The sequence below is a fragment of the Anabrus simplex genome, chromosome 14, assembly GCF_040414725.1.
Source record: "Anabrus simplex isolate iqAnaSimp1 chromosome 14, ASM4041472v1, whole genome shotgun sequence".
Taxonomy (NCBI): domain Eukaryota; kingdom Metazoa; phylum Arthropoda; class Insecta; order Orthoptera; family Tettigoniidae; genus Anabrus; species Anabrus simplex.
This window is the reverse complement of record NC_090278.1, coordinates 53,399,477-53,426,541: the sequence shown is the minus strand read 5'-3', so window position 1 is coordinate 53,426,541 and position 27,065 is coordinate 53,399,477. Positions and strand designations below refer to the sequence as shown.

General features: G+C 39.3%; 1 protein-coding gene across 1 annotated transcript; it reads right to left on the bottom strand.

Annotated features, from left to right (window-relative positions):
* Positions 1-75: 75 nt before the first annotated feature.
* LOC136885752 (protein takeout) lies at positions 76-25,473 on the bottom strand. Its single transcript, XM_067158488.2, has 6 exons — positions 25,305-25,473; positions 21,398-21,490; positions 17,697-17,844; positions 14,692-14,825; positions 7,874-8,023; positions 76-4,088 (listed from the first exon to the last, which is right to left on the bottom strand). Exons 1-6 carry the CDS (start codon positions 25,402-25,404, stop codon positions 3,937-3,939), a joined length of 777 nt encoding a protein of 258 aa, XP_067014589.2. The 5' UTR covers positions 25,405-25,473; the 3' UTR covers positions 76-3,936.
* Between the last annotated feature and the right edge of the window lie 1,592 nt (positions 25,474-27,065).

Genomic DNA, 27,065 nt, shown 5'->3' with positions numbered 1-27,065 from the left:
GTAAAGGGTAATGGACAAATCTAAATTCGTACTGCATATGGTAAGTGCCAACTGAGCTAATATATATATATATATATATATATATATATCTTTATTTACGTTCTATGTATCAGCTTTGAAGTTCTAGAAAGTTTACAGAAAAAATGCAGGTAAACATACATATCAAATAGATAGACTTCTGATTTCGAGTGATTTCTACGATATAAACAACCCACGTGTACAAAAGAACAACTCTTACAGAACTTAGATAAACAAACCATTTCTTCCTCTTGTATGTCGTATGTTGGAAATTCAGTTTGAAGGCTGGTTTGATCCTTCACAGCTATGCCAACAGCTGTCATAGATGGCCTAGGCATCACTGAAGAGGCGTACGAGGGAAATGAGGGGTGAGGTAGTTTTCCGTCGCTTTCCTCGATGAGCCTTAAGTTGCTCACATATCAGTCTTCCAAACCCACTGAAATGCATGCACCAACCGACCCTATGAGTTATATTTTCATACCATTCATAACAGGGACTGGCTGCATAAATAATGGTATTTCTAGCATCGCTCATACCTCAGTCACTTCCATATTGTCAAAGCCAAGGATGAGACTGAGACAGATTAACATTCTAGCCCATACCAAAAGACATAGTGCACTGTAAACACTACACCTCGCCAGCAAAGGCATATTTTTCTTCCTGTTATTGAAAATAATTTTAATCTACTATCGTCACGCTCATATTTACAGAAGTTCCGAGAACTGTACACAACTTTCGGAGTTGGTTTTCTTAATGGAGAGGGAAATCATCTGACGATAGTAACCTTCCTGCTTCCATTTTAATCACTACCTACCATCGAAGAATTCTTCTTCATCTGTACAATTACGTAGAAACATCTTCGTGCTTATTTGTAGAATGTTCATTCAGGTATTGGCATAATTATTTTTACGGCTTGTCTAATCTTGTCAGGTGTGAAGGACTATCTATTAAAACCACCGTAAGAAAAAGTCAGCTTGAACCCTTTAAATACTTCGCCACAGCTCGCGATAGCAAGATGCCAATCCGGAGCGATGACATTTCAATACGAATCTTCAACCCAGGTCTAAAAGCCTTTCTTTCCTTTCCCATTCTATGAGACAAGGTCGTCCTAAAGTGAGGAGAGAAGGTGTGATTTACAGCTACGCTTGGGGAGAAAGTGTCGATGATTCCATGAATTGGGACATCTCAGGAACACAGCTCCTCCAATACACACGTGCTGCAAGGCGAGCAGATCATACAGAATAGGAATGGATCCAGTTAGTTCATTTGCTTGAACTGGTTCATTAGATACCATTCATAGCCTTGAGTCGTTCAAATGAACTAGTTCAAATTAACGAGGTAGTTCATGAGGTGATGCCATAGATACAGCCTTCGCGGTATTTCGTTCAAATGAATGAGTTAGAATTGTGAGCACGAACAGAAAAGAGCTACACAATGTCGCTGCCAGTCTGCCTAAGTGAAGAAATGGTATCTACCAGATACGGAGAGACATATAAGCTTTCTAATTTTGTATAACTCCTTCTCCCCCAGTTGAGAAGTGTGAGAGATGTGCTGTCACGAAACTATTAACACGGCACGCCATTGGGCTTGGCCATTCGTGTGCAAGCTTATTTGTCGTTCAAATGAACTTTCGTGTGGAGTGTGGCATTGTATGGAAGTGAAACATGGACGATAACTAGCTCAGAAAGAAAGAGAATAGAAGCTTTTGAAATGTGGTGTTACAGAAGAATGCTGAAGGTGAGATGGATAGATCGAATTACAAATGAAGAGATACTGAATCGAATTGCTGAGAGGAGATCGATTTGGCTAAATTTGACGAGTAGAAGAGATAGAATGATAGGACACATCTTAAGACACCCAGGACTTGTTCAGTTGGTTTTTGAAGGAAGTGTAGGTGGTAAGAACGGTAGGGGTAGACCAAGGTATGAATATGACAAGCAGACTAGAGCAGATGTAGGATGCAATAGTTACTGCAATAGATTGCATCAAACCAGTCTATGGACTGATGACTCAAACACACACAGTTCATTTGTATTGTCTTCATGGAAACAGCTCTCGCGGCACTTCGTTCAATGAACGAAGTCGTTCAAATGAACGAGGCGCGAGCTAGTACGTACATTTTACAATACATGATGCTTGCTTAAGTCTTCGTCCACTAACATGCAGTATGCTCGCATGAACGACCCGTTGAAAATATTTGAACGAACTCGTACCAGTTTAAATAAACGAGTCGTTCAAATGAACTAGTTTTCATGAACGACCCAACTCTAATACAGAACCTTAGGGGCGACTGTGTAAGTACAGCTTTCTCTGATAGGTAGCTGTGTTATCATGCTTTCGCCCTAATGCACTGTCGTTCACAGATACAAGGAAGGTTCCTAGATCACCAGATCAGTCTTTGGCTCTATAAAAACTTGCAATACACAGGATGGGATTGGTCATTGCTGTATATTGTATCCTTCATTCTGGTGGCTCTACAGCATTGCAAATCGCATTATGAACCTGCAGATGGCCTACAGAGCAAGATGGTATCGTTTAGCTGAGCAGTACAGAGTGTTTTGTCGTTTTATTGTGCCGTTGAAATGGAAACGCACCATCAGTAACTATATCTATACTGCACTGATATCTTGTGCTTGTTAAAGTTGAATTTCTCTAAATCTACTTCCTATTTCTACAAAATACACTTGAAAAGGTAATATTCCAGCTGGGAAATATATGATTTCAAGAAATACCTTATTCAATTATGATATCACGATTAGCAAATATTTGCACCCTCAGAGATCTAATTAAAAGGAATGTGACGACGAGCATTATTTCGGGTCGTTAACTTACAAAACATTATATTATGTTATGGAGATACAGAATGTTGTTATTTCCTTGAACTTCAAAACTCACGTACGTGATTATGACAGGCCACTGCGCAAATGACTCCTAAATGTTCTTTTGGATTTCTTGGAAATCCTCATGAATTACAGAATAACTTAAAGTAACAAGAACTTATCTCGTATGCTCGACATAGCTGACAGCATAGATTCAGTATTGCATCGCTAACTTACGCTGGTTGAGGTGAAATTTCTCTGAATCTATTTACTTCGTGTTTCTATAAAATACATTTATTAGAAAATAGTCAAGCTAGAAAATATATGTCCTTCAATAAATGCCCTTTATATTTATTGTTTCTTCAAACTTAAATAAAATACTTGGGCCCATCTGCATCAGTCCTTCTCAGCCAGTTGCTTGTATCGGCTGATATACAGGACATGAAGACACGGAAGTGCAATGCCATCGGGGAAATATACTCAGCTCAAAAAGGCAGTACTTATACTTTGAGATTCAGTTACACTTTACGACAGTTAAGTACCAATTAAGAAATATCCTCGGATGAAGTAGGCAGTGTCTGTGCATCATTGAAGTTCACAAATTGTAAACTGCATATCGTGACAATGTAACGTCACTAAAGATGTCTCTTCGAATCGAACACGCAGTGTTTGGAAATCACCAGCGCACACTATTAAACAACTTTTCAATTAACCACATATCTCACACGCTTATGTAACACTGTATTCCAAGTGAAATGTAATACTTTTTATTTATTGTACAACTGGAGAGAATATGTCCATGCACTATTTGATAGCATTTCAATATTATTTGCCTGATTTAAAGGATCTACAGTTCCGAACTACGGCTCTGTATGATTAGTTGCGTACATAGTAGGAGATTCATAACGCAGTACCCCTTTTCATAGAATAGTAGTGCGGGTTGAAAGATACGTACTATTTCTTTCTTAAGAATGTCGTGTAACTAATTACTGCATGGAAATTCGGTTTCATATCATAACCTAGTGGACGGAATTAAACGTGAAGCACGAGGATCAATACGCGTGTTGAATGTAATGGATACGAGAGCTCACACTCTACTTTACGGGGGAAGAAGCTGCTCCAATGGATATTTGTGGTATATCTTATTGCAGAAAGTCTTGAATATCTCTCCTATTGTATCCTCCATCACCGGGCGAATTTCTTGAGCAACGTTCCTCCAGTTCTCGTTCAGGAATGTGTTCATCGCATCGCCTGTAAATTGAGAAAAAACATTCTTAAGATAGTGAAGTAGCCATTTATGATTTCACGGCCCGTACGTACAGACACGATGTAGGATTTTGGGCTTATGCCGTGTCAAGAAAATAAAGTGAAATTCTTTACATTTCGTAGAGAACTATGCTCTGCGTCTTCAGAAGAACATCTCGACTGTCCACGAGAAAGGCTTCGTAGAAATCCAAACAATTTCAACAGGGACTCTGGCTATCAATTAAGTATTATCTGGTTGCCAGCCATTAAGGATTAACGTAGCTAGCTCCCTTCCCTGTCCCTTCGCTATTGTTATTTCGTTTCGGTGTTTTCCAAATTCGTACGTTCGTCATCGCAAGATGTTTCATTCCAGTCTTGTGTCAGTGTCTTACCTTCATAATATGTGCGTACGCCTGTTGTGTTATGTGACCCTCTCAGACTAATTCTGATGGTTCTGTCAGCTTCCGCTTCGAACGCTAGTGTTGTATCGCGTCCGAGGAGCCATCTGGTGACGACTGAACGTACCACTTCCACTTCTATTATAACGTCTAAATTCAAACCTCATTGTTTGAGAAGCCTTTCTCGTAGACAGTCGAGATTTTCTTCTGAAGACGCAGAGCACAGTTCTCTGCGAAACGTAAAGAATTTCACCTTATTTTCTTAACACGGCATAAGCCCAAAAACCTATATCATTTCTATAAGATAGTGAAGTGTTAAGTAGAATACAACAAAGTATAGAGTGTTTCAAAATGACTGGTCCTACTTTAATAAATGGTAACTCGACCGACACAAGAATGCTTGCATCGAAACACATTCTTCTACAAGAAATAGAACTGTTGTGTAACAAAATCATGAACGAAGGCAAACAAGCCATCTTTGTATGAATACCCTCACACAGGGCTATTCATGGCAATGAATCCCCTAATCAGGCAGCTAAAGAAGCTACATATCTCCCGTTAAGCGATCAAACAATAGCTACCCCATATAATGGTATTCTTCTTCTTCTTCTTCTCTCTTCGGTAAACAATTCTCTTGCTGGTTGTTCCTTTTACCTTCTCCCAGAACTTCTTCATTATTTCTCTGTGGTTCCTCTCCTCTCCCCTGATCAAATGTTCTTGGACTTTTCATTTTGCTTTTCCTGGATCACCTTGAATTTATCAATTTTAGCTCGAAATATGTCTCTATCAAATATTTCTTTTGGATTGATGCCAACTTCCTCAGTGTATTTTCTTGTTTCTTCTACCCATTTAGTAGTTGATTTTAATTTGAGTCGACTCTCGTTCATTCTTGTGAGGTGTCCATAAAACCTCAGTCTGCTTTTACGCATGGGGTCTGTGATCTCCTTACTCTGTCTGCAGAGATCTTCATTTCTCCACTTCCTCCATGTACCATTCTTTCTTTTTTGGGGTCCTAAGGTGTTTCTGAAGATTTTCTTTCTTTCTTCTCTAGCTGCTCATCCATTTCCCCTTTCTTATTCAGTATAGTGTCTGATCTTTGCTCTGTAAGATATCGTCCTTTTATTGTATTTAACCTGTACGAATTTATAGGCTAACTCCACCTTTCTTGCCCTTCCCTTATTTGCTTTTTTATCAATCCAATTCGGATGGAGCCATTCCCCAAGATACTTAAATTTACTTGACCTTTGACTTTCTTATATTACGTTTGTTTTTTATGTACTCTGTCTTTTCATATGAGATCCTGAGTCCTGCGATTTAATGTAATTTTTCAAGCATTATTTAGGCTTCTTCTTTATCTCCTCTTAACATTGCCAAGTCATCATCGAATGCTAAACAATCCACAATGGCATTATAACCTATTTTAAAACAAAATTATACAAGCAACGGAAGATAAATTGCCTTCAAACTTCAAACAGTAGACTGCATGAAATAACAAGAGAATCTACAGTACAACATCAACTTCACAACCTCCACATGTAAAATCAAGTCCTAATATCTAGAATAAGGATTGATCACTCCAAGGTATGTCCCAGCTACTCTCTGAGAAGAAATAGCCTCCCATCTGTACACCATGAAACTGTGTGCTGACTGTTCACTGTACGGCCAATGTACAGCGGTATGCCTAAGAAGATTAAGGATGTACTCTTATCTCCTCCACTCTATAATGGAATCATGAAGATTTTCAAAGGCACTGATCTGTATTCACATATTTAACTGTTCAATTTAAAATACCGAAATCACTTATATTCGTCCTGCTCTTCACTCTGTACCCAATTGTTACAGTAATTCAATGTAAAATATGGTATTAGAAGTCGCAATAATACTTAACGGTCAAAGCGCCTATAAATCAACTTAATAAAAGAAAAGAAAACAAAGAAATATATAAAACATGCAGTAGGATTTCAGATGCCATTCGAAAGCGAAGAGTTACATTTTTGGACATATTTCAAGAATGCCTGATGGCAGACTTGCTAAGAAAATCTTTAACCACTTCAATAAGTCCAATAGGAAAGGCAGCTCTTATAAAAAATGGTTTGTTAACACGAAGAAGGATTTTCAAGAAATGAACATCACACATCAAGACATCCACAATAGAACCACCTTCAGAAAAACGTTACACACATTTAAGGGTTTCCTAGAGCCAGAAACAGAGACCAAGAAGAAGCAAGAATGGACGGCTGAAAGGAAAGAAGCAGCAAGCAGGAGGATGAAGGAGTACTGGCGCCAAAGAAAATTTAAATCATGAGGAGTTATTTGCGTGGTCCACAGCTGGCCAAAATCGATAAAGGAAAGAAAAGAAAATAATGCTTGCAAAATTTCAACCCAATTGCAGATATTCTGTGACAGACAATCAAGAAAAGATCGTAATCTGGAGTTTGATGCCATTTGGATTATCACGTCATGGCTTTATGCAACTCTTTATATCATCCAATTATATAGCAAAATATTCCAAGTGAAATTTAATACTTTCTCATTTATTGTATAACAAAAGAGAAAATATTGCCATGCACTAATTGATTGCATTACGATCTTTTTTTGCCTGATTCGAAGGATCTGCTATTCCGGACTACGGCTCTGATGGGCCAGTTGCATAAACAGTAGGTGTTTATAATAAGGTAATACCCCTAATGCTTATACAAATCCTTACACGGAATAATAGTGCAGATTGGAAAATACTTTCTGCTTATTACTTAAGACTGTCATGTATCTATTTACTGCATGGAAATATGTCAGCCTATATATGATTAGGCACACTCATTCTTTGAGTTTCGTTTACCGGTCTCGCTGTCAAACGTACGTAAGTGAATCGTAGATCTGTCAAGATCAGCCTTATAAAACGAACTTCGTTACTAATTAAATGTTGCCAATTGATTGTCCGCTTATCTGCTTAACTGAGGTATCTGTCTATCTCTGACCTAAAAGCCAGTTCTTGGATGGATGGACTCTGAACGTGAACTTTTGAAGAAATACATTCAATCACCATGATAGTGAAACAAACTTAAGAGGCACAGAAGCTATAAACCACTATGGCCTTGAGTTGACCTGCAGCGGATAAATATCTCCAAAACTACAAAAAAATTAATGTCCTACGAGGCTACATCAAGACCCTGAGGAACCCCTCACCTCCCCCATACAGCACTGAAATGCCGCACTGTTGACCACAACTCTTTTATAATTTAGAGTTTTCTTTCATTAATAGAACTGTATAGATAAAATCTTAAAGGTTTTACCTTGTTTTAATGGCAGTCTGTAAATGCAGAAGGTTGTTCCTAAATAAATGTAAGTGTATAAATATTAGATATTAAATATTAAACTGAATTTAAGTGTACTCACCCATCTCTTTGTCTCCATTAAAGAGGTCGTCTAATAACACACTTGCATGACCGATGTTGAAGCTGACATTAAACTCCTTCACGTTGTAGTAAGTCCATCCTTTCCTGTTAACTGTCTCCCCCAGGACTGAACACGTAGCGTCAATGTCGGCTAGAACACGAATTAGGAACAATATATCAAATCACCATTGGCAGTACTACTATAGATATGTTCAGTTTTATTCTATGTTTTTGTTTTATTATTGTTCTTCCGTTCTGTGTCGTTTTGTTTCGGTTTGATTTCTAATTCTTTCGCTTTGTGCGGTTTCGTTTCATCTGTTATGCTTATGTTTTATGTTGTGATACTTACCGAAGTTATACATTGTAAAGTTATCATTAATTATATTTTCTTATAGTATGTCTTGTGTTGTTTTGATTTTATGACGTGTTATGTTGATTTTTTTGTTGTCTTTCATTTTCCGTTTATTTTCTTTATATTATCTTTTCCCTTGTTTCCTAATGTTAACTTTTGTGTTGATTTTATCTTGTTTCTTTTCATTATCTTTCGTGTTGATTTGCTTAGATTTCGCTTCTTAATGTTTTATCTTTCCTCCTATTTCATTACGGTATATTATCTTTTGTGTTGACTTTCTGTTAAATGGCATATGGCTTTTAGTGCCGGAAATTTCCGAGGACAAGTTCGGCTCGCCAGATGCAGGTCTTTCGATTTGACTCCCGTAGGCGACCTGCGCGTCGTGATGAGGATGAAATGATGATGAATACGGCACAAATACCTCGTCCCCGTGCCAGAGAAATTAACCAATTAAGGTTAGAAATACCAACCCTGCCGGGAATCGAACCCGGGATCCCTGTGACCACTTAGCCATGGAGCCGGACGACTGTCCGTTCTTTCAATGTTATCTTTTGTGAATATTTTCTCTAATTTCCTTGTGTAATTTTTCGTTTTGGTTTTTCTCATTTCGTTACGTAATATTTTGTATTGTTTTCTCTTATTTCCGTATGTTATATTTTGTGTTTATTTTCTCTTGTTTCATTATATTATCTTTTGTGTTGATTTTCTGTTTCTTATTCTTCTTTCGTTCTATGCCATCAATTTATTCGCTATGGAAAAAAGGAAAATTCTGCAAATGTAGAGTTTGTGGGCCACTGTTGTATTTACGTAAATATTTAAAATTAGTACTACTATTTTATTCAAATAGAGAATTAGTATTTTCCCTAACAGCGTTCAAATTACGCAAATAGATAAATTATTTATATAATGAATAAGTAGGCTCATAAAGTTAACAACAATTTGCGATAACTATGACTATACTGTACAGTGCTGATCCCCCAAGTAAATCCTTCCTTAAAAAATCCTATCCCACCTGATCACTGGTGTTAAATAACATATTTTTGTTACCTTTATTGTTTTTAAGTTATCTTGTCAAATGTGGTTTTAATACCATGCAATACAGTGCAGGGTAGGATAGGGAATGTTTTCACAAAAGTTAGTAGCATTATGAGCGCGTGGTTGGAGAATGTTTGAGTATCAAGATCTCTGAAATAAAGGAGTACTGTTCCTCTTATAAAGTGCTGAGGACTCTCTTCAGGACATGTAAATACGTATAGTGCCATGGACAAGGGAAATGGTAAATTTCTCTATTTGCCTATGTCTGGTCTGGTCACAATCAATGAGCTCATGCGTTAAGGTCGACTTCGCTTTTACAAACAAGCCGTGATAAAATTGCAGGGTGTATCAGAAGTACTTGGAGAAATGGCGAGGGAGGGTTCCTTACACCAAAACAAGGGAAAAATCTCCTATATACATACATCCGGATATAGTTCCTTTAGAAGATATTATTGAAAGAATAATTTACAATGACGTATTACCTCATTGGCATTGGCAATCCATAGAAAGTGCTGCTCGACTCGTAGCAACTCAACTAAATTTTCAAGAAGTCCTACTCGTTCACGAGTTTTCAGCCGACACGGAATGGAGGCACACGCGAGCATGGGCGTTGGTGCATTGCCAAAATAAAATCTGCCATTTAGGAACGGCCTATTGTTTCTTTACCATGTCCGACATGCCACGTTATGTTTTACCACTATGAAAACATCACAGTCTTTGGCCGAGATTGAACCCGCGAGCTTGGGGTATGGCCCCAACACGCTGAACATGCACCCACCAGCACCAGGTATCGCAAACGTCACTGGATTATCTAAGCAAAAAAATTATTCTAACACACTCACGTTGTTGGCGTGCACCTTGAACATATACTTAAAATAATAATAAAAATCAAAAACGAAGCAAATTTGGGTGTGTGTTTATAGGACATTTTTTCTTGGTTTGGTGTCAGGAAGCCACCTCCCTTCGTTTATGCTGGGTCCGACAGAAAAAATATACCATTTTATTATAAGTCATATCTATCTATCTAGGTATTCTGCCTTATGGCAGGTCTTGTCGTGGGATAAACCTCTTCCACTGTTGCCTGTCCTGCGCCAAGTTTTTCATGTCCGAATATTTATTTCCTTGGATATTGTCCAACATTTGATATGTTTTCCTTCCTCTTCCTCGTTTGCCTTTCACCATTCCTTCTACTCCTTCTTTCAGTAAACAGTCCCTCCTCAAACAATGTCCGATCCAGTTCATTTTTCTCCTTCTAATGGTTTGTAACATACTTCGTTCTTCTTCAACTCTTCGTAATACCTCCTCATTCCTTACCCGATCTTCCCATTTCACTCGTTCTATTCTCCTCAATACCCACATCTCTAGTGCCTCCAATCTTCTCTCATCTTTCTCAATGTCCAAGTCTCTGCGCCATACAGCGCTATGCTCCAAATGTAACACTTAGCAAGTCTTTTCCTCAAATCTTTGTTTAGTGGTCCACAAAATAATTTTGATTTTTTCCTAAAGCCTTCTTTTGCTATGGCAATTCTTTCCTTAATTTCTGTTGTGCAATACATATCATCTCTGATCATACTTCCCAAATACTTGAAGTTACTGACTTGCTCTATTTCTTCTCCTCCTATACTAATATGACAACTTCTACCTTTTCCTCCAATTATCATACTAACACTAAATAGGGAATGTCAACGACTAGAATGGTAATTGATAGGTAAACTAATGCCATTTTATGACACAATAATACAAGTAATGTTTTATTTTCATTTTTTGAAAATCGTATAGTTTAGATAACCACCGTCCCTTGCGATGCACGCATGGAGTCAACGAACGAAGCTGTCCATTACTTTCACCATTATTTCAGGTGGAATTGCCTGAACCTCTTCACGAATGCGTCGCGTCAGAGTCTCTAACTAGGGGACGACTGAAGTAAACACTTGAGGTACCCCTACAGAAGAAAATCGCAAGCACTTAAATAGGGGGATCTGGCCGGCCACGGTATTCTTCCCGCGAACACCGTACGTAACGGTGAAATTGTGTTTCTAGCGGTATGCGCAGTTGTCCCATCTTTCTGGAAATAGGGTGACGTCAAATTAACGCACTGTCTCTGTAATTCAGGAATAAGGAAATCACTTTGACGGCGTTTCCATGTTGATCCACAAAAGAGAAGGGTACAATAATCCTGGAAGCCGAAACACCGCACCAAACCGTAACCTTTGCACTATGGAGTGGTTTTCCATGAAGTTCTTGTAGATTCATATTACTCCAGTATCGCATGTTTTCCTTGTTGACATTACCTGTCAGATCAAAGTGTGCCTCATCCGACATCATCAGGTTGGGAAGAATGTTCCTGTTCTCGTCCAGTAAGTCGATAAAGTCGGTACATAATTGTTTCCGGGAGGCATATCCATGCTGCGATAACTTATGTGTAATTTGCATTTTGTACGGATGATAAGCGAAATCACTGTGGAGAATGCGGCGCACACTTCTGTCTGGCATTTGTAAAACTGCAGCCGGTTTGTTTACTGAACACCTAGAACTCTTGTCAATAGCATTCGTACTCTCTCAATGTTTTCGGACGTCCGCAATGTACTTGGCTTTCCCAGTGGCTTCTTATTCGTAGCACTTGCGGTAGTTATGATACCTTTCCATGTCTCCCAATGTTGAACGAAATTTTCGCTGCGTAGCTACCACACTGTCACCACTTTTGAAATACACTTCAATCACAAAAACGCGATACGTCGCTGTCCAATGCTCCATGGTAACTAAATGGCACCCTTCCTACTACACTCAAACCTGCTCAGTTTTATTCCCAATGCACGGTCATACACACGAAATGTTTAGTATCTCGTGGCCAGAAATATTCATTTCAGGCAAGAAATTAGTACAGCCCTCAGAACCACCCAGTACCTGCTTACACACACACACACACACACACACACACACACACACACACACACACACACACACACACACACACACTCTCTCTCTCTCTCTCTCTCTCTCATTGGTCACATCCATCATATGCGTTAACACATGCACACATCTGAAGAGTGAGGGGAGGTGGAGAAAACGAAGTACGAGGATATCTAACATGAACGAAACACACGTGGAGGGCAAGGTACTTGCTTCCCCGCCTGTCCACACGTCCTACTGGCTCGACAATGAAGGGAGGAACCACACAGCCCCTTCAAGGTAACTCATTGAGGTTCAAATTCTCCAGTTTCTTTGTAATTCTTGTGTGCGAGGTCTGGCTGAAATGTTAGCCGTCTCGACTAATGACTCCATTATCAAATGGCATCGCACTCAACCACTGTAAGAAAGAATGACGCTTATTTTCGTCAATATAGGCTCTGTTAAATAATAATAATAATAATAATAATAATAATAATAATAATAATAATAATAATAATAATAATCGTATGGCCTCAGCTACCGTTTGCAGACATTTCGATTTGACGCCATCTGGCTGTCTGCTCGTCAATTTCGACGTTCCGGTTTACTCTGTCTGCCATCTAGCGGACCTAGAGTATACCAAATCTCTCTTGGGCGTCTATGGCTGAGATTGAATTAATTTTGTCGGGTAAATACCAAATGTATCACCAGAGATCTTTTACATGCCGACATCGTACGACATGGAGTGTCGAATGGACTTTTTTCCGCTCTTCAAAAATCCGACTACCTCTGCCGGGTTTGAACCCACTATTTTGGGATCCGGAGGCTGACACTCTACCACGGATCCACAGAGGCAGCTATAATAATAATAATAATAATAATAATAATAATAATAATAATAATAATAATAATAATAATAATAATAATAATAATTGTTATCCTCAAAAAGCAAAGAAAAAATAGCTTCGCATTAAATAATTATGATTATTATCAGAAACGTAAGGGCGTTTGGAAAACCGTTCCTATGAAGTTATTGTCAGTGCTGATCAAACAATTAAATGCCATATATTGGGGTAGGATTACATCGTGCACACTTTTATCGCAATTAAATTACAGTTCATTAATTGTTTTTTAATTAGGAAAAGCGACACGTACATTGACCCAGAAGGTAGGCCAACACTGGGGCGGTTCGTGTGGTCTATTCAGATGGGTGTGCAACGTTTTACACGTTCTCTCTCTCTGTCTCTCTCTCTCTCTCTCTCTCTCTCTCTCTCTCGCTCTCTAGCACATACACAAATACGTGCATAGAAATAATAACAGATTTTACCCTTCCATCACCATTTGATACCCCCCATCTAACGTTTTAGACCACATGGTTATGAATTAAGTCCATCCTACCGTATTTTTTTCTGGAAAATATATATATTACCGGAAAAGAAAGATAGGAACTGGTGGCTGCAAAGGCTCGACACCATATAACACCTTTCACTCAACTGGCCTGGTCTAGCAAGTGTCAGTAATCACGTTACTGGAGGCTGAGTGAGTAAGTAGGGTGTCCAGGAAGTGTTACACCCTGACGATAGCCAGTAGTTGTCTTTGGACTGTTAGGTATTTACTATACCTTCACTGCGACTCGCAAAACCGCACGTGCAGAACCTATCTGCAAATATCCTTTACGAGACTGCCTTATCCCTTGCGCCCCACTAGCAGCTTTGGCTCCATAAACTCACAGGGATGTTCGCATAATCCCGATATTGCAATTCTGCCAACAAACAATATGCCCGTGAAAGGTAAAACTAGCGCGTACAAATTGAAAATTTAGTTTACAAACTTGTAATTTCTTGAAGGTTCTTTGCTTCAAAACAAATACCATGCATGTTAACACATTCGGATCTGCACTTGGGAGTATGTGAATAGTCAGAAGCCAGCACTGGCCACCACACACATTAAATAACGCAAACGATGAGAAGAACGGCTAAAACGTAAAATCATAAACAACTGAATATGAATTAATTGGTGATATATTTAATTGTTCAGCATTGATTGATGTACAAGGCACCAACATTCTTCACGAACAGACTATTCAAATCGCATGGGCTATAAGACAAAAATCACATCGAAGTATGTGATGGGAACTTATGTCTCTTCGCATTGTAATCCGTACAGCAGAGTCAGCGCCGGGAGGCCAGAACCCGCTCTACACAGGTTGCTTTGCGTTAGAATGGCTAGGAGTTAAGCTGGCAATTTGTCTGTCCGCGCTGTTAAGTGGGCAAACATACTTTCCAGGCGTTCTAAATCGCGATACGAACTTTTTTCCCCACCAAATATATTTCGAGCAATGCTTTGTAATGGGAACAAGACATCAATGATTGCTCCACGAAATTGGAGACTCCTACGATCATTACAGCCGCGTTGAACAACGTCATTTTAATTGTGGACACACGATATTTTGCTTTCACTTCCCAGTACAACAGTTCACTTCCCGACCAAAACTCAATGCACTGGGGGAAGGTAAGAATCTGAACTTAATGTGATGTACTTACTGTAGTTTCCTGCTCCTATTCCATTACCCTGTATTGGTAACAACAGGATCCGTCCTTCCATTGTGTACTTGCTGGTGACCCTCAGGGCAGGGATGTGAATCTTGAGCTTTACTTTCTGTTTGTTGAGGTCCAACCTGTGGTAGAAATATGTCACAATCATCAGTCAGTCACCACTGATCTGCAATTAGGGTAGTCGCTCACGTGGCAGATTCCCTATCTGTTTTACCTGCTCTTTTCTTAATTTTTTAAATAATATGGAAATTTATTAAACATTCCCCTTGGAATATTATTCCAATCCCTAACTTCTCTTCCTACAAACAAATATTTTGTCCCCTTGAATTACAACTTTATCTTCCTATTGTGATCTTTCCTACTTTTAGAAACACCACTCAAATTTAACAGCCTAATAATGCCATTCTACTCCATCTCTCCACTGACATATCGGAACATACTGCTTAGCAAAGCAGATCGTCTCCTCACTTCTAAGTCTTCCCAGTCCAAAGTTTCTAGTAACGCTAACCTTTTATCGGAAATCATCCAGAAGGAATCTTGCTGCTTTTCTTAGGATTTTTGCCAGTTTTAGTATCAAGTAATCCTGGTAAGGTTCCCATACAGTAGAACCATACTCTAACTGAGATCTTACCAGAGACTTAAATACCCTCATAACTAAATGAAGAGACCTGTAACCTTTATTTACAGTCCCGTTTATGTTATTACCCCAATCAAGGTCTTTCCCTATATTAAAACCTAGGTACTTTACAGTGTTCCCCACGAGACGCTGTCATCCCATCAGCCCAGTAAATTTCAGCACACTATCAATGTACGATCACTGCGACACACAAACCATCTCCTCTCTCTTGCCGATGATAAACCACTGTTAATTGCTAAACGCAGCGATAACGGTCTGTGATTATTATATAACAGCCCTCTGTGACTCAGCTCCTTTATTAAAAATATACAAAATATAGATGAGCAAAAATCTCGCTACGGAGATTCATTATGCGACTCCGTGAAGAAACACGGCAGATGAGCAAAGTTATGAGTTAATGACACAATAAAAATTATTACTTTATTTTTCATCACATTTCCACGATTTTTTTCGGCCAAGTTGTTGAAAATATGAAATGATAAACCAGTTTATTAAAACTTGCTCTTCAATTAACTTACCAAAGCAGCCCAGGTTTGTATCAGTATTTATGTGTATACGAACATTTCTGTGTATGCGACATCACCATCTAGACCCTGTTTATTCGTTTCTTTAATAACTACCTGATCATCTGTCGGAACCCTCACTGGACTAAACGCCACGTACGGCTGACTATTTGTAACAGCGTTCTTACGAAAATACTTTCCGAGTTTCCTTAATTTATTAAAATTCACAGTAAATGCTAGTCTTAATGGTAACTAGAAACTCGACATAAGAAATGTCGTTTTTGGATCGGCTGAAATTATCTTTATTCTTGGCATATTGACGATATTGTCTCTTCCATGCCCTGTAAGAACTTACAGGTTAATTGCTTTTCCAGATGTTGAACATTAGAAGAAAATATAACCCAGCTCTTTAAAACATCTTTGAAATTACATTTATGGTATCGACCATTAAGAGGTTATCCTACAATTTCCAAATTTTTTAATAAACAAGATACTTAGAGAAACAATTATATTTACCCAGGCCCTGGAATTTCAATCTGAATAACGAGTCATCTCCTAAAGTCGTACGACGTACTGATCTTGATTAATTTCTTATGAAATGATGGCACATGGATTAGGATCACACAAAATAAACATAAAAACTCATGCACCACTAACGTAGACTTAACTAAACCCTTAATTATAGGAGAAAACAAAAGCACAACCATTGCTTGACTTAAATCTCACGCAATCGTTTTTCTATGACTCAATGACTCTCCTTTTCCCCATCTTTCACACGCTTGAATGTGTAAAGTAAAGTGTGTATTTGCTAGAAAATTGTCTTCAGCATCTATGAATTACATAACAATTCCTTTACAGTACGTACACGTCCATTTACAAAAAACGCAATATTTACACGTAGTCATTGTCACGGCTGACAGTTGAAGTTTACGGAAAGACGACCCCTCCCTTGTCGCGAATAGTTCTGTCCTGTTCCAACATAATGAATACCTGGCATAATAGAACCAAAGAATGCTATGAAAGGTGTTAACAAATAGGCAATAATAATTGTTGATAGTAGAGTAAGTACATTATTCATTGGAGTCCCACAAGGTCCCAGTCTGCCACCTTTAATGTTCATCATTTACGTAGAGATACTGTATTTCGGAATATGTTGTCCGGCAGAGTTAGCTTAAAATGCCAGAAAATCCGATTTATGAAGATGATCTAAGGAAAGTATAACGACGTCAAAGTCTTACACTATAATATTTTGGGACGTGAATATATTTTCAGGGATTATAACTTGAAAAATCAACAACTAAAAGTTTATTGGTTATAAGGAACTTTGATAGACTGAATATCAAGGTCAAGGTTTAAAATTAGAGACTGTGTATATGTGGCATTTCTACATTCTAAGTTTGTGGAGTAAATGGGAGAAATGGAATCTAGGTATAGTAACGGTAAATGAAAGTCAGATCGAAGTGAGGATAAGAAATGGTAGTATAATAATTTTTAAAGATAATATTTCCTTGATAGAACCGAACCAATTAAAGATGTAAGGAAATAAATTAATTAATTAATTAATAAACAAAATCAGAGCAAAATGCAAGATGTCCAAAATAATTTAGCTCAAATTGCACGTAACTGCTAATTTTGCAAGGTGCCTTCTATATCTCGCCCACAATGTTTTCATTACATCATAATCGAAGCACCATCATACGACTCATTTTATCACTGACAGTTGAAATTGACACTTGCTCTAATGCAACCGCAAGTGCCTCACTGTTTGCATAGTTTTCTCAATAGCATTTCGATTGAGATAAGTATGTACAGGTTGTTATTATTATCCATTCAGTCAATGATTTCTTACATACCTGACGCTTTTGAGGTCAAACTCGCTAGGGCCACTGACCAAGATATCGCTGTAGGTCGACTGGACGCTGACGGCTCCGCGTCCCTGATTGATGACAATCTCTGGAATGTGAAGTGGCTCGCAAGAAGGAATCCCAAGTTCGGGAATACCTGTCATAGAGAATAAATACATTATAAGAAGGGGAACTCATAAAATACGATTTCTAGCTCGTTCATGGTGGTGGTTTAAAGGGGAGGTATATCTTCATTTACTCAGTATAGTTTTTAAGGAACATGTATTTCTGTATTTAATCTGTTGAACGAAAACTCATTATTTCCATTACAATAGGCGCGGAAGTTCAAGGAGATGGAATATCCCTTTACTCCTTAATTGTGAGCTTGAAAAAGTTGTAAGGGAATGGCAAAAAGCAGGTGCCGCAATACACCGAATCAGACCAAAACATAAAGGACTGTTTAGCATTTTCACACGACATGGCATAAATTGCCCAAGATATTCCCCATGCACAAAACCAACTTGAACTCCTGCAAACACAAGCAGTGAAAATTGGGTTAAAAATTTCATTTGAAAAAACAACATTTATGACAGACATCAAAACTGCCCCATCTGAACTCTGAATTGGCTCCAACAATAGTTCTCGAGTGAAAGAATTTAAATATTTAGGTGAATGGATTACTGAAAATTATAATGAAAAGAAATCTATAGAAACACAATTCCAGAGAATGAAGAATGCATTTCAGTTAACAAAAAAGTACTTGCAACAAAATTAGTCTCTCCTGGAACTGAAAAATCCGCCACTGTACTACAATATTCAAACCCGAAGCCCTCTACGCATCAGAAACTCTCAATGTACAACACAAGGCACTAAAAGGGTAATTATAAATGAAATAATGTAAAATAATGAGAACAATCCTAGGATCGAGAATCAAAATTGGAGTACATTTTACAAAACCAAATGCGGAAATATATAAAAGAATCACCAAAATGACAGACACAATGGGCATGTGAAGAATATAGTTCATGGGGAACTTGGAAAGAATTGACTGAGACTGACTTAGAGAATTTACACATTGAAACCTCTGGATTAAACTGGTACAGACAGACAGAGAAAGACCTGAAGGATTGAAGGGGTTTTGAGGATGATAAGAGAAAGACTAACCGACATGTATGGTCCCTGCAACGAAAACACATCCATTCACTACGTATGAAATGTTATGAATAAAACTCCTTCTATTTTAATACTCAAATTCATTTCAGGGTGAAATACACAAACACACAGTACTTCCAGGTCGTACGTCGTCTCCAGCCAACCTACTCACTGGACTCTCTGACACCACAACGGCAGCTCCTCGTTCATACCTCGGTGGGACACTAGCTACAGCCAACACGTCTGTCACCCTCAGCCCAGCCACCAAACCCCAACACTGACTGACTGTCCGCGGTTAGCTTCCCATTTTATAGCTCGGGTGATGCGAACCAGAACACTCGCAAGGTGGCTGGAGGCGGAACATTCCCATTGAATCTCCAGGAAACTCACAGGTAAGCCAGAGAACGAGAAAAATACACGGAAATGCAAGCCATGCCCTCCAGGCTGGCTGAGAGCTCCACGATCGGTTAATTCACTAGTGCCTTCCAGGAAGTACCTAAAGGGGCTACCACAGGCCTGGCACGTAACAGAAAGAATACTGGGAAAAAAGGAAAAGCCGACGAATGTCTCGATTATCCGAGTGAATGTGGACCAGGACTATATTGGATAAGGAAAACTGGGAGAGTAATGAATTAATGATGATTAAAACTGTCTTTTGATTAGAAATCATTGGACTAAATAGAATGAACCAATCAAATTAATACAAACTCTCTCGTTTTCTTTTCTCCACCCTTTTGGCCGACAGCTGACATAGTGTTTAGAAGAGAGTGGTTTGACTCCAGCGCTCATAGAAACCAATGGAAAGTCATCTCCGTGCAGGCCATGAAGGCCCTTGGAAGGGTGGAATGTAAAGGCTTCCATCACCTGTAGTCTAGGCAATTGATGGGGTAGAGTTGTTAGCTCTACGCCCGGCCGGCTTTACTCCCACAGTTTAACATAGTACTAATTAATCGTGTAGGCTGAGTGAACCTCAGGACCATGTGCGCCTCAGAAAGTGGAAATTTCGTTTCTTACATTTTTAATTTCCAGACGGAGAATCGAACCAACGTCCGGGCAAAGCGAGCACGCCTCGGCTATGTAGCCCCTACTCATATAAAAGCGACCGTAATTTAAATTCATTGCTCGGGCTGTTTTTCGTGTAACTTTATTTCGAAGATATGATATCATGATCGAAGCACCATCATATGACTCGTTTTATCACTAACAGTTGAAACTGACTGTTATTCTAATTCCCAAGTTCTTTTCAGCCTTTTGCATGTACCATACCAGATTTTTCTGGATGTTTCTACAGTTTTTTGATATAGGCATAAAGTATCTTGTATTTATACAGCTGCTGAACAGTTATGGAACGACAACATTAGCAGTAGTTTCCTCTCGGCTATTTTACCAGAACTTGACAGTGGCGTGATAAATGACTTCAGATTTTTTCACTGAAGCTCAAAAAAGTCAAGTTCGTGAACAATAAAACTACAGCTTCAGACTGATTTCGGAAGTGCAAAAGAGCGCATCGCTTGAAGTCCGAGTTAAAATAAGGTCGTATCAGTCCGATATTTGAAATACTTCCCCAGACAACAATACCTGGAAAATTGAGCTCTTTGTCCAGTATCTTGCCGGGGGTTTGTATTCGAACAATAAACACAGTAAGTTTAGTTTTAAGATGATCTGCCCTCAAAATTGCCCGCCAAAAGTTTGGATTTGTTTCTTTCCGGATTGCAGACAACCTATAGAGCTCAAGTCTCCTGCCGTAACGACCTTCACACAATGGGTGGAGTAATTTTGGGCGAAAAGGCTTGAATTTTACATACTTCAGAATTCTTTGAGCAGACACCTTCCTCACTGACATTTGAGGACTTGGTACAATTGCTCGAGCAACCAATTGAGCATTTTAATCATTGAATACATCATATGGCCGACTGTATTTGATTCACCTGTAATGTTTGAAAATTGAAGCTGTCTCCGCAAATGTTGCTGAGTTGGTAACGGTATGTCAGGAAACCTCACACTAAACATTTTATAAATTCTGGAAGGCTCCCTCACATACTTCCACAATAATTAAAGTCATCAGTCTCCCGACACCATGGTAACCATGGCAACCAGTTGTGCACTAGGTCAGTAGCGTCATCTTCTCGCTGTGCGCTTTTTTCTTGTGCCTAAGAGCTTGATAACATCTCGTATCAGGTGACCCCTGTTCTAGAATTATAATCCTTTAGCTGGTCGGAAAACGAACCCAGGGCACGCTACCTCTACACTGTGGGTCTAGCTAATAATAATTCTTTAGTGGATAAACTCAATATTCTTACAATGTATGGGGAATATTTATCTCCGCTTTGGGTGGAGTTAAAGGATTCAATATCTGTATCGCCTGCATGTCGTAAGAGGCTACTAAAAGGGGGATAACCAAAGAATATCCACTAGCTCTCTCGTCTTCTAAACCTAAAATTTATTCTATGCTCTTCCAGGTAGCGGGGAAAATGTCTTAACGTTTTAATATTTGAATCAAATAACATATGCTATGATAATGCCATATTCAATTGTAATTCGTTGTTCCGTGGACTCACCTTCCTTCAGGTACGGTTTTAAGTGTTCCACAGATTCCATCACACAGTCATTGAGGTTGGGATCATCTCGATGACAGATCTTCAAGAATTCAGCTGCAACGAAAAGAGATCATGTCAAAGGGTTCGAATCAGTGAAATAAAACTTAATAATTAAGTTCCCTCTGTTATCAGTGCAAGAGCGCCGGCCTTTGGATCCAGAAAAAACGGATGATTAATAATAATAATAATAATAATAATAATAATAATAATAATAATAATAATAATAATAATAATAATAATAATGTATGTCCAACCCTTGTTCCGTTTCTCTACGGGATCGGGTATGAAGTTAGATGGATCTTCGTAGCGAGTTTTTACGACCGCATCCCCTTCTTCCTCAGAGTAGGTAATTATATTACATAAATAACGTGATATATAATAATAGGAAGGGAGAGGGTGAAACAAGGTGCTGGCACATAGCCTACTCCTGTCAAATGGCACCAACGGGTATATTCAAGGCTTAAGGTGTCCATCCAACAGTTAAGTCATTATCAACAGCGTCATATGTCCTCACTCCGTATAAAGTCCGACGCGTTGGCTGAACGGTCAGCGTACTGGCCTTCGGTTCAGAGGGTCTCGGCTTCGATTCCCGGCCGGGTCGGGGATTTTAACCTTAATTGGTTGATTCCAATGGCACGGGGGCTGGGTGTATGTATTGCATTCATTATAGTTTCATCCTCATCACGACACACAGGACGCCTACGGGAGTCAAATAGAAAGACCTATACCTGGCGAACCGAACCCGTCCTGGGATATCCCGGCACTAAAAGCCATACGATATTTCATTTCATTACTCCGTATAAAAACTGCGGAGAGGTTTGTAGTTTAGTCCAGGCTTTTAATACGCCATCTAGTGATTATAAATTGTATACCACCTTCTCTCCTACCCTGACGACCAATATTCTGATGGTGAAAATATTTTCGACAATGGTATTCAAACCGGTTAACCATGGCATTATACCATATAGATTTCACGCGTTGACGATAGTGGCCAACATGTGGGATAAATAATAATAATAATAATAATAATAATAATAATAATAATAATAATAATAATAATAATAATAATAATAATAATAATAATAATAATAATAATATCCATATATCTTCATTGTAGACTCTTGCCTTTCAGCGTTCGGTCCGAAAGCCTGTGCTAATTAACTAAACGCCACCACAATCCTCTGATTGTAGCTAGTTTTCTGGCCTCGTTTAGTTCTATATCTCTAAATTATTATAAATCAGTCTAAACATCGTCGTCTTGATCTCCCTCTACTTCTCTTACCATCCGTGACCGAGTTCATTATTCTCTTAGGTAAACTACCCTCCTCAATTCCCCTCATATTACCCCACCACCGAAGCCGGTTTTTGCGTACAGCTTCATCAAACGAGTTAATTTACTAACTGTCTGGCTCCATGGCTATATGTTTAGGATGCTGACCTTTGGTCACTGGGGTACCGTTTCGATTCCCGGCGGGGTCGGGAAATATAACCTTAATTGATTAATTCCGCTGGCATGGGGGCTGGGTGTATATGACGTCTTCGTCATTCTTTTATCTTCATCACGACGCGCAGATCCCCTACGGGCGTCAAATCAACATCTGGTGAGCCGAACTTGTCCTCGGACACTCCCAGCACTAAAAGCCATGTGCCATTTCATTTCATCTAATTTCCTAACTTGATCTTTATCTCCTCATTCCATGTATCCTCCTTCCATTGTTCCCACCTGTTTGTACTCGCTCCTTTCATGTCGTTTGCATCTAAACTATGAATAAGATATCCTGTATACACCCAGATTTCACTCTCGAAAGCAAAATTGGTCTGAAAACCGACCGGTGTAAAGGTAGTTTGTAGGGGTAGCGTGCCTGCCTCTTACCCGGAGGCCCAGGGTTCGATTTCGGGCCATACCAGGGTTTTTACCCGGATCTGAGGGCTGTTTCGAGGTCTACTCCCTTACGCGATTACAATTGAGGATCTATCTGATGGTGAGACGGCGGACCCGGTCTAGAAAGCCAAGAATAACGACCGTTTTCCCATGGGGTTTGGCTTGGTTTGGTAAAGGTAGTTTGGTCCGCTAGTTAAGTTCCTTCTTTCATAATAATAATAATAATAATAATAATAATAATAATAATAATAACCCGACCCGTCTAAACATGACGGTAAATGGGGTAAATATTTAGTGAAGGATGTCCATATATAAGACATTCTTTGTACAATTACTTCCTGGCAGTTTTGGAACTGTAATCACCTCAGATGTTCGCACTCGTGACATTCCAACATATATACGTACCATGGCTGAAAGCTGGCTGTGGTAAATTGAAACTTGCAAGTTCCGCTATTTACCCTTGAGCTTTATTGATCATGATATAAAAATGCCAACAGAATTGGAAATTGGTGCCACCTAAAAGAAAATGGAAGTGTTTTATCTGATGGACTTAAATCGTCTCGAGGGATTGTAGCTCTCTGGCTATTTGGAACGTACAGTGTACTGAGCTCCTGGTTTGCCATGAGCACAATGTCAGCCAAATCAGAATTGAACATTGGCTGATTAGCAGTTTGCTCGTAGTAAAGGTACAACCCTTCGGGTTTCCATGACAGTAAATTATGACACGGAGATTCGAATCATTTTCCTGACTACCCAATGCCGGGATGAGTGGCTCAGACGGTTGAGGCGCTGGCCTTCTGAGCCCAACTGGCTCAGTCCAGTGCTATTTTTTTAAGTGCTCAAATACGTCAGCCTCGTGTCGGTAGATTTAGCGTCACGTAAAAGAATTCCTGCGGGACTAAATTCAGACACCTCGGCGTCTCCGAAAACCGTTAAAGTAGTTAGTGGGACGTAAAGCCATTATTATTATTATTATTATTATTATTATTATTATTATTATTATTGGATGAAACCGTATTCGGCTGAAAAAGAGGAAAAACCTCCATAAACCTGACTAATGTAGTCCTATGTTGGCTAAAAAATTAAATTATGTTAATATTATTATTATTATTATTATTATTATTATTATTATTATTATTATTATTATTATTATTATTATTATTATTATTATTCTTATTATTATTATTATTATTCCTAACTGCCGGATGTCACCGTTGCACAGGCAGCAGTGGGCCGGCCTCTCACTGATGGGTTCCGTGGTTCAAATCCCAGTCACTCCATGTGAGATTTGTGTTGGACAAAGCGGAGACGGGACAGGTTTTTATCCGGGTAGTCCGATTTTTCCTGTCATCATTCATTCTGGGAACACTCTCCAATATCATTTCATTTCTAACTGCCGGAGTGGAAGAATTTTACAGCCTTAGTGATAAAATTACGACATGGAGAAAGAACTTTCCAGCCCGGATTTCACATGACAAACGACGTATGAAGACCTACCCGACGTGTTTCAATGGTAACGCTAAGAACTACCCAATTTCATAAAATCTTGCTTACAACATGTAGGACACTAATTCACCTAGAATTCTGTATACAATATAGAATCCCGTACCGAAACACGGATACACCACCTATCTACTATGAAAATCCACAGCCTGTTTCCAGTCATTCGACCGGGTCAGAAATGGAATGAACGAAGCCCCCATCTACAGGCGAGGTTAGGAATTGTGCCGGCTGCCGAAGGCTGTCGCACTCCTCTGGGGATATAAGTAATGTATGACAGATTACATGAAATGATAGTGGAGAGTGTTGCTGGAATGAACGATGAGAGTGAAACCGGAGTACTCGGAGAAAGACCTGTCCCGTCTCCTCTCAAATGGAGTGACCGGGATTTGAACCAGGGAACCCAGCGGTGAGAGACCGGCGCGCTGCCACCTGAGCCACAGAGGGTCAAGCAGCTATCTACTATAATTTGTATAATTTACTCACGCAATGGATATTCAAATTCTTGTGCATTCGCTATCCTCAGGATGGTCGCCGCGAGAAGATACACCACTACGACCACTAACTCCACATTGCATCGCGCCATACCTCTAGGTTTACTGAGGTATAGACAGACCTTCACACCCACTCACAGTCCTGTTCGCCCCTTATGTTACACAAGTAGGCCACCATCAGTGCAGACCCCCTTTTGTTACATAAGTAGGCCACCACCCTTGCTGACCAAGCACTGACGATGCAACAGCTCACCATAACACCTAGTGAGACCATGTTTTCAACGAACAACGTCTGCGATGCGTTTTCTTTATACACATTTTGTGGATGTATGTTTTATAAGACATAACTTTAAACATCTTTAGTACACATTTAACCATAGAAGAATAACTATGGATTAAACTAAAACTAAATATCCGCATTTTTATTCAAAAATCACATTTTAGATTTAGATGAATTCTTAAAAATTAGATTCTCCGTTACCACGGAAAAGTACTTAATCATGGATATGTTTTGGGACCTAGAACACAAGGGAGCGAGTACAGATTATTAGGTTCCTCCCCTCTTATTATTTTTGCTAGTGGTTTTACGTCGCACCGACACAGATAGATCATATTGCGACGATAGGATAGGAAAGACCTAGGAGTTGGAAGGAAGCGGCCGTGGCCTCAATTAAGGTACAGCCCCAGCATTTGCCTGATGTGAAAATGGGAAACCACGGAAAACCATCTTCAGGGCTGGCGACAGTGGGATTCGAGCCCACTATCTCCCGGATGCAAACTCACAGCCGCACGGCCAACTCGCCCGGTCCTCCCTTCTTAGTAGCCTCTTATGACATGCAGTGGGTACAGGTAATGTATCCTCTGACTCCACCCTCACGACAGATAGAGTTTCTACAAATCCTATAAATCGAAAAAAAAAGAGTGTATCCACAAAAATGTAAGGTAAGGGAAATTAATGAAAACATACTTTTAGCATTTGCCTGGTGTGAAAATGGGAAACCACGGAAAATCATCTTTAAGGCTGCCGACAGTGGGGTTTGAACCCACTATATCCCGGATGCAAACTCACAACCGTGTGCCATTAACGGCACGGCCAACTCGCCCGGTATTATTATTATTATTATTATTATTATTATTAGACTATTATTATTATTATACATACATACATACATTATAATTATACACTGTTATACCTTTCAACGTTCAGTCTGCAAGCCTCTGAGAATTTGCTAAACGTCGCCACAATCCTCGATTTGCAACTAGTGTTGTGGCCTCATTTAGTTCTATACCTCTTATCTTTAAATCATTAGAAACCGAGTCTAACCATCGTCGTCTTGTTCTCCCTCTACTTCTCTTACCCTCCGTAACAGAGTCCATTATTCTCCTAGGTAACCTATCCTCCTCCATTCGCCTCACATGACCCCACCACCGAAGCCGGTTTATGCGTACAGCTTCATTTATCGAGTTCATTCCTAAATTAGCCTTTATCTCCTCATTCCGAGTACCCTTCTGCCATTGTTCCCACCTGTTTGTACCAGCAATCATTCTCGCTACTTTCATGTCTGTTACTTGTAACTTATGCTCTCCTGAGTCCACCCAGCTTTCGCTCCCGTAAAGCAAAGTTGGTCTGAAAACAGACCGATGTAAAGATAGTAAAGATAATAACAAGAAATACTATTATTATTATTGAAAATATTTCCTATCAGAGAAAGTAGGGGTCGCCGCACAACAAAAAAACGTAAAATTAAGCAAT

What these genes read in the sequence shown, in the direction of transcription:
- LOC136885752 (XM_067158488.2), bottom strand. Translation starts at nt 25,404, where the DNA reads ATGGCGCGATGCAATGTGGAGTTAGTGGTCGTAGTGGTGTATCTTCTC. An exon ending in AATAGGAGCAGGAAACTACA is followed by an intron (nt 8,024 to 14,691) that starts GTAAGTACATCA and finishes TTCGTGTTCTAG; the next exon opens with CCGACATTGACGCTACGTGT. An exon ending in TAATGGAGACAAAGAGATGG is followed by an intron (nt 4,089 to 7,873) that starts GTGAGTACACTT and finishes CTCAATTTACAG; the next exon opens with GCGATGCGATGAACACATTC.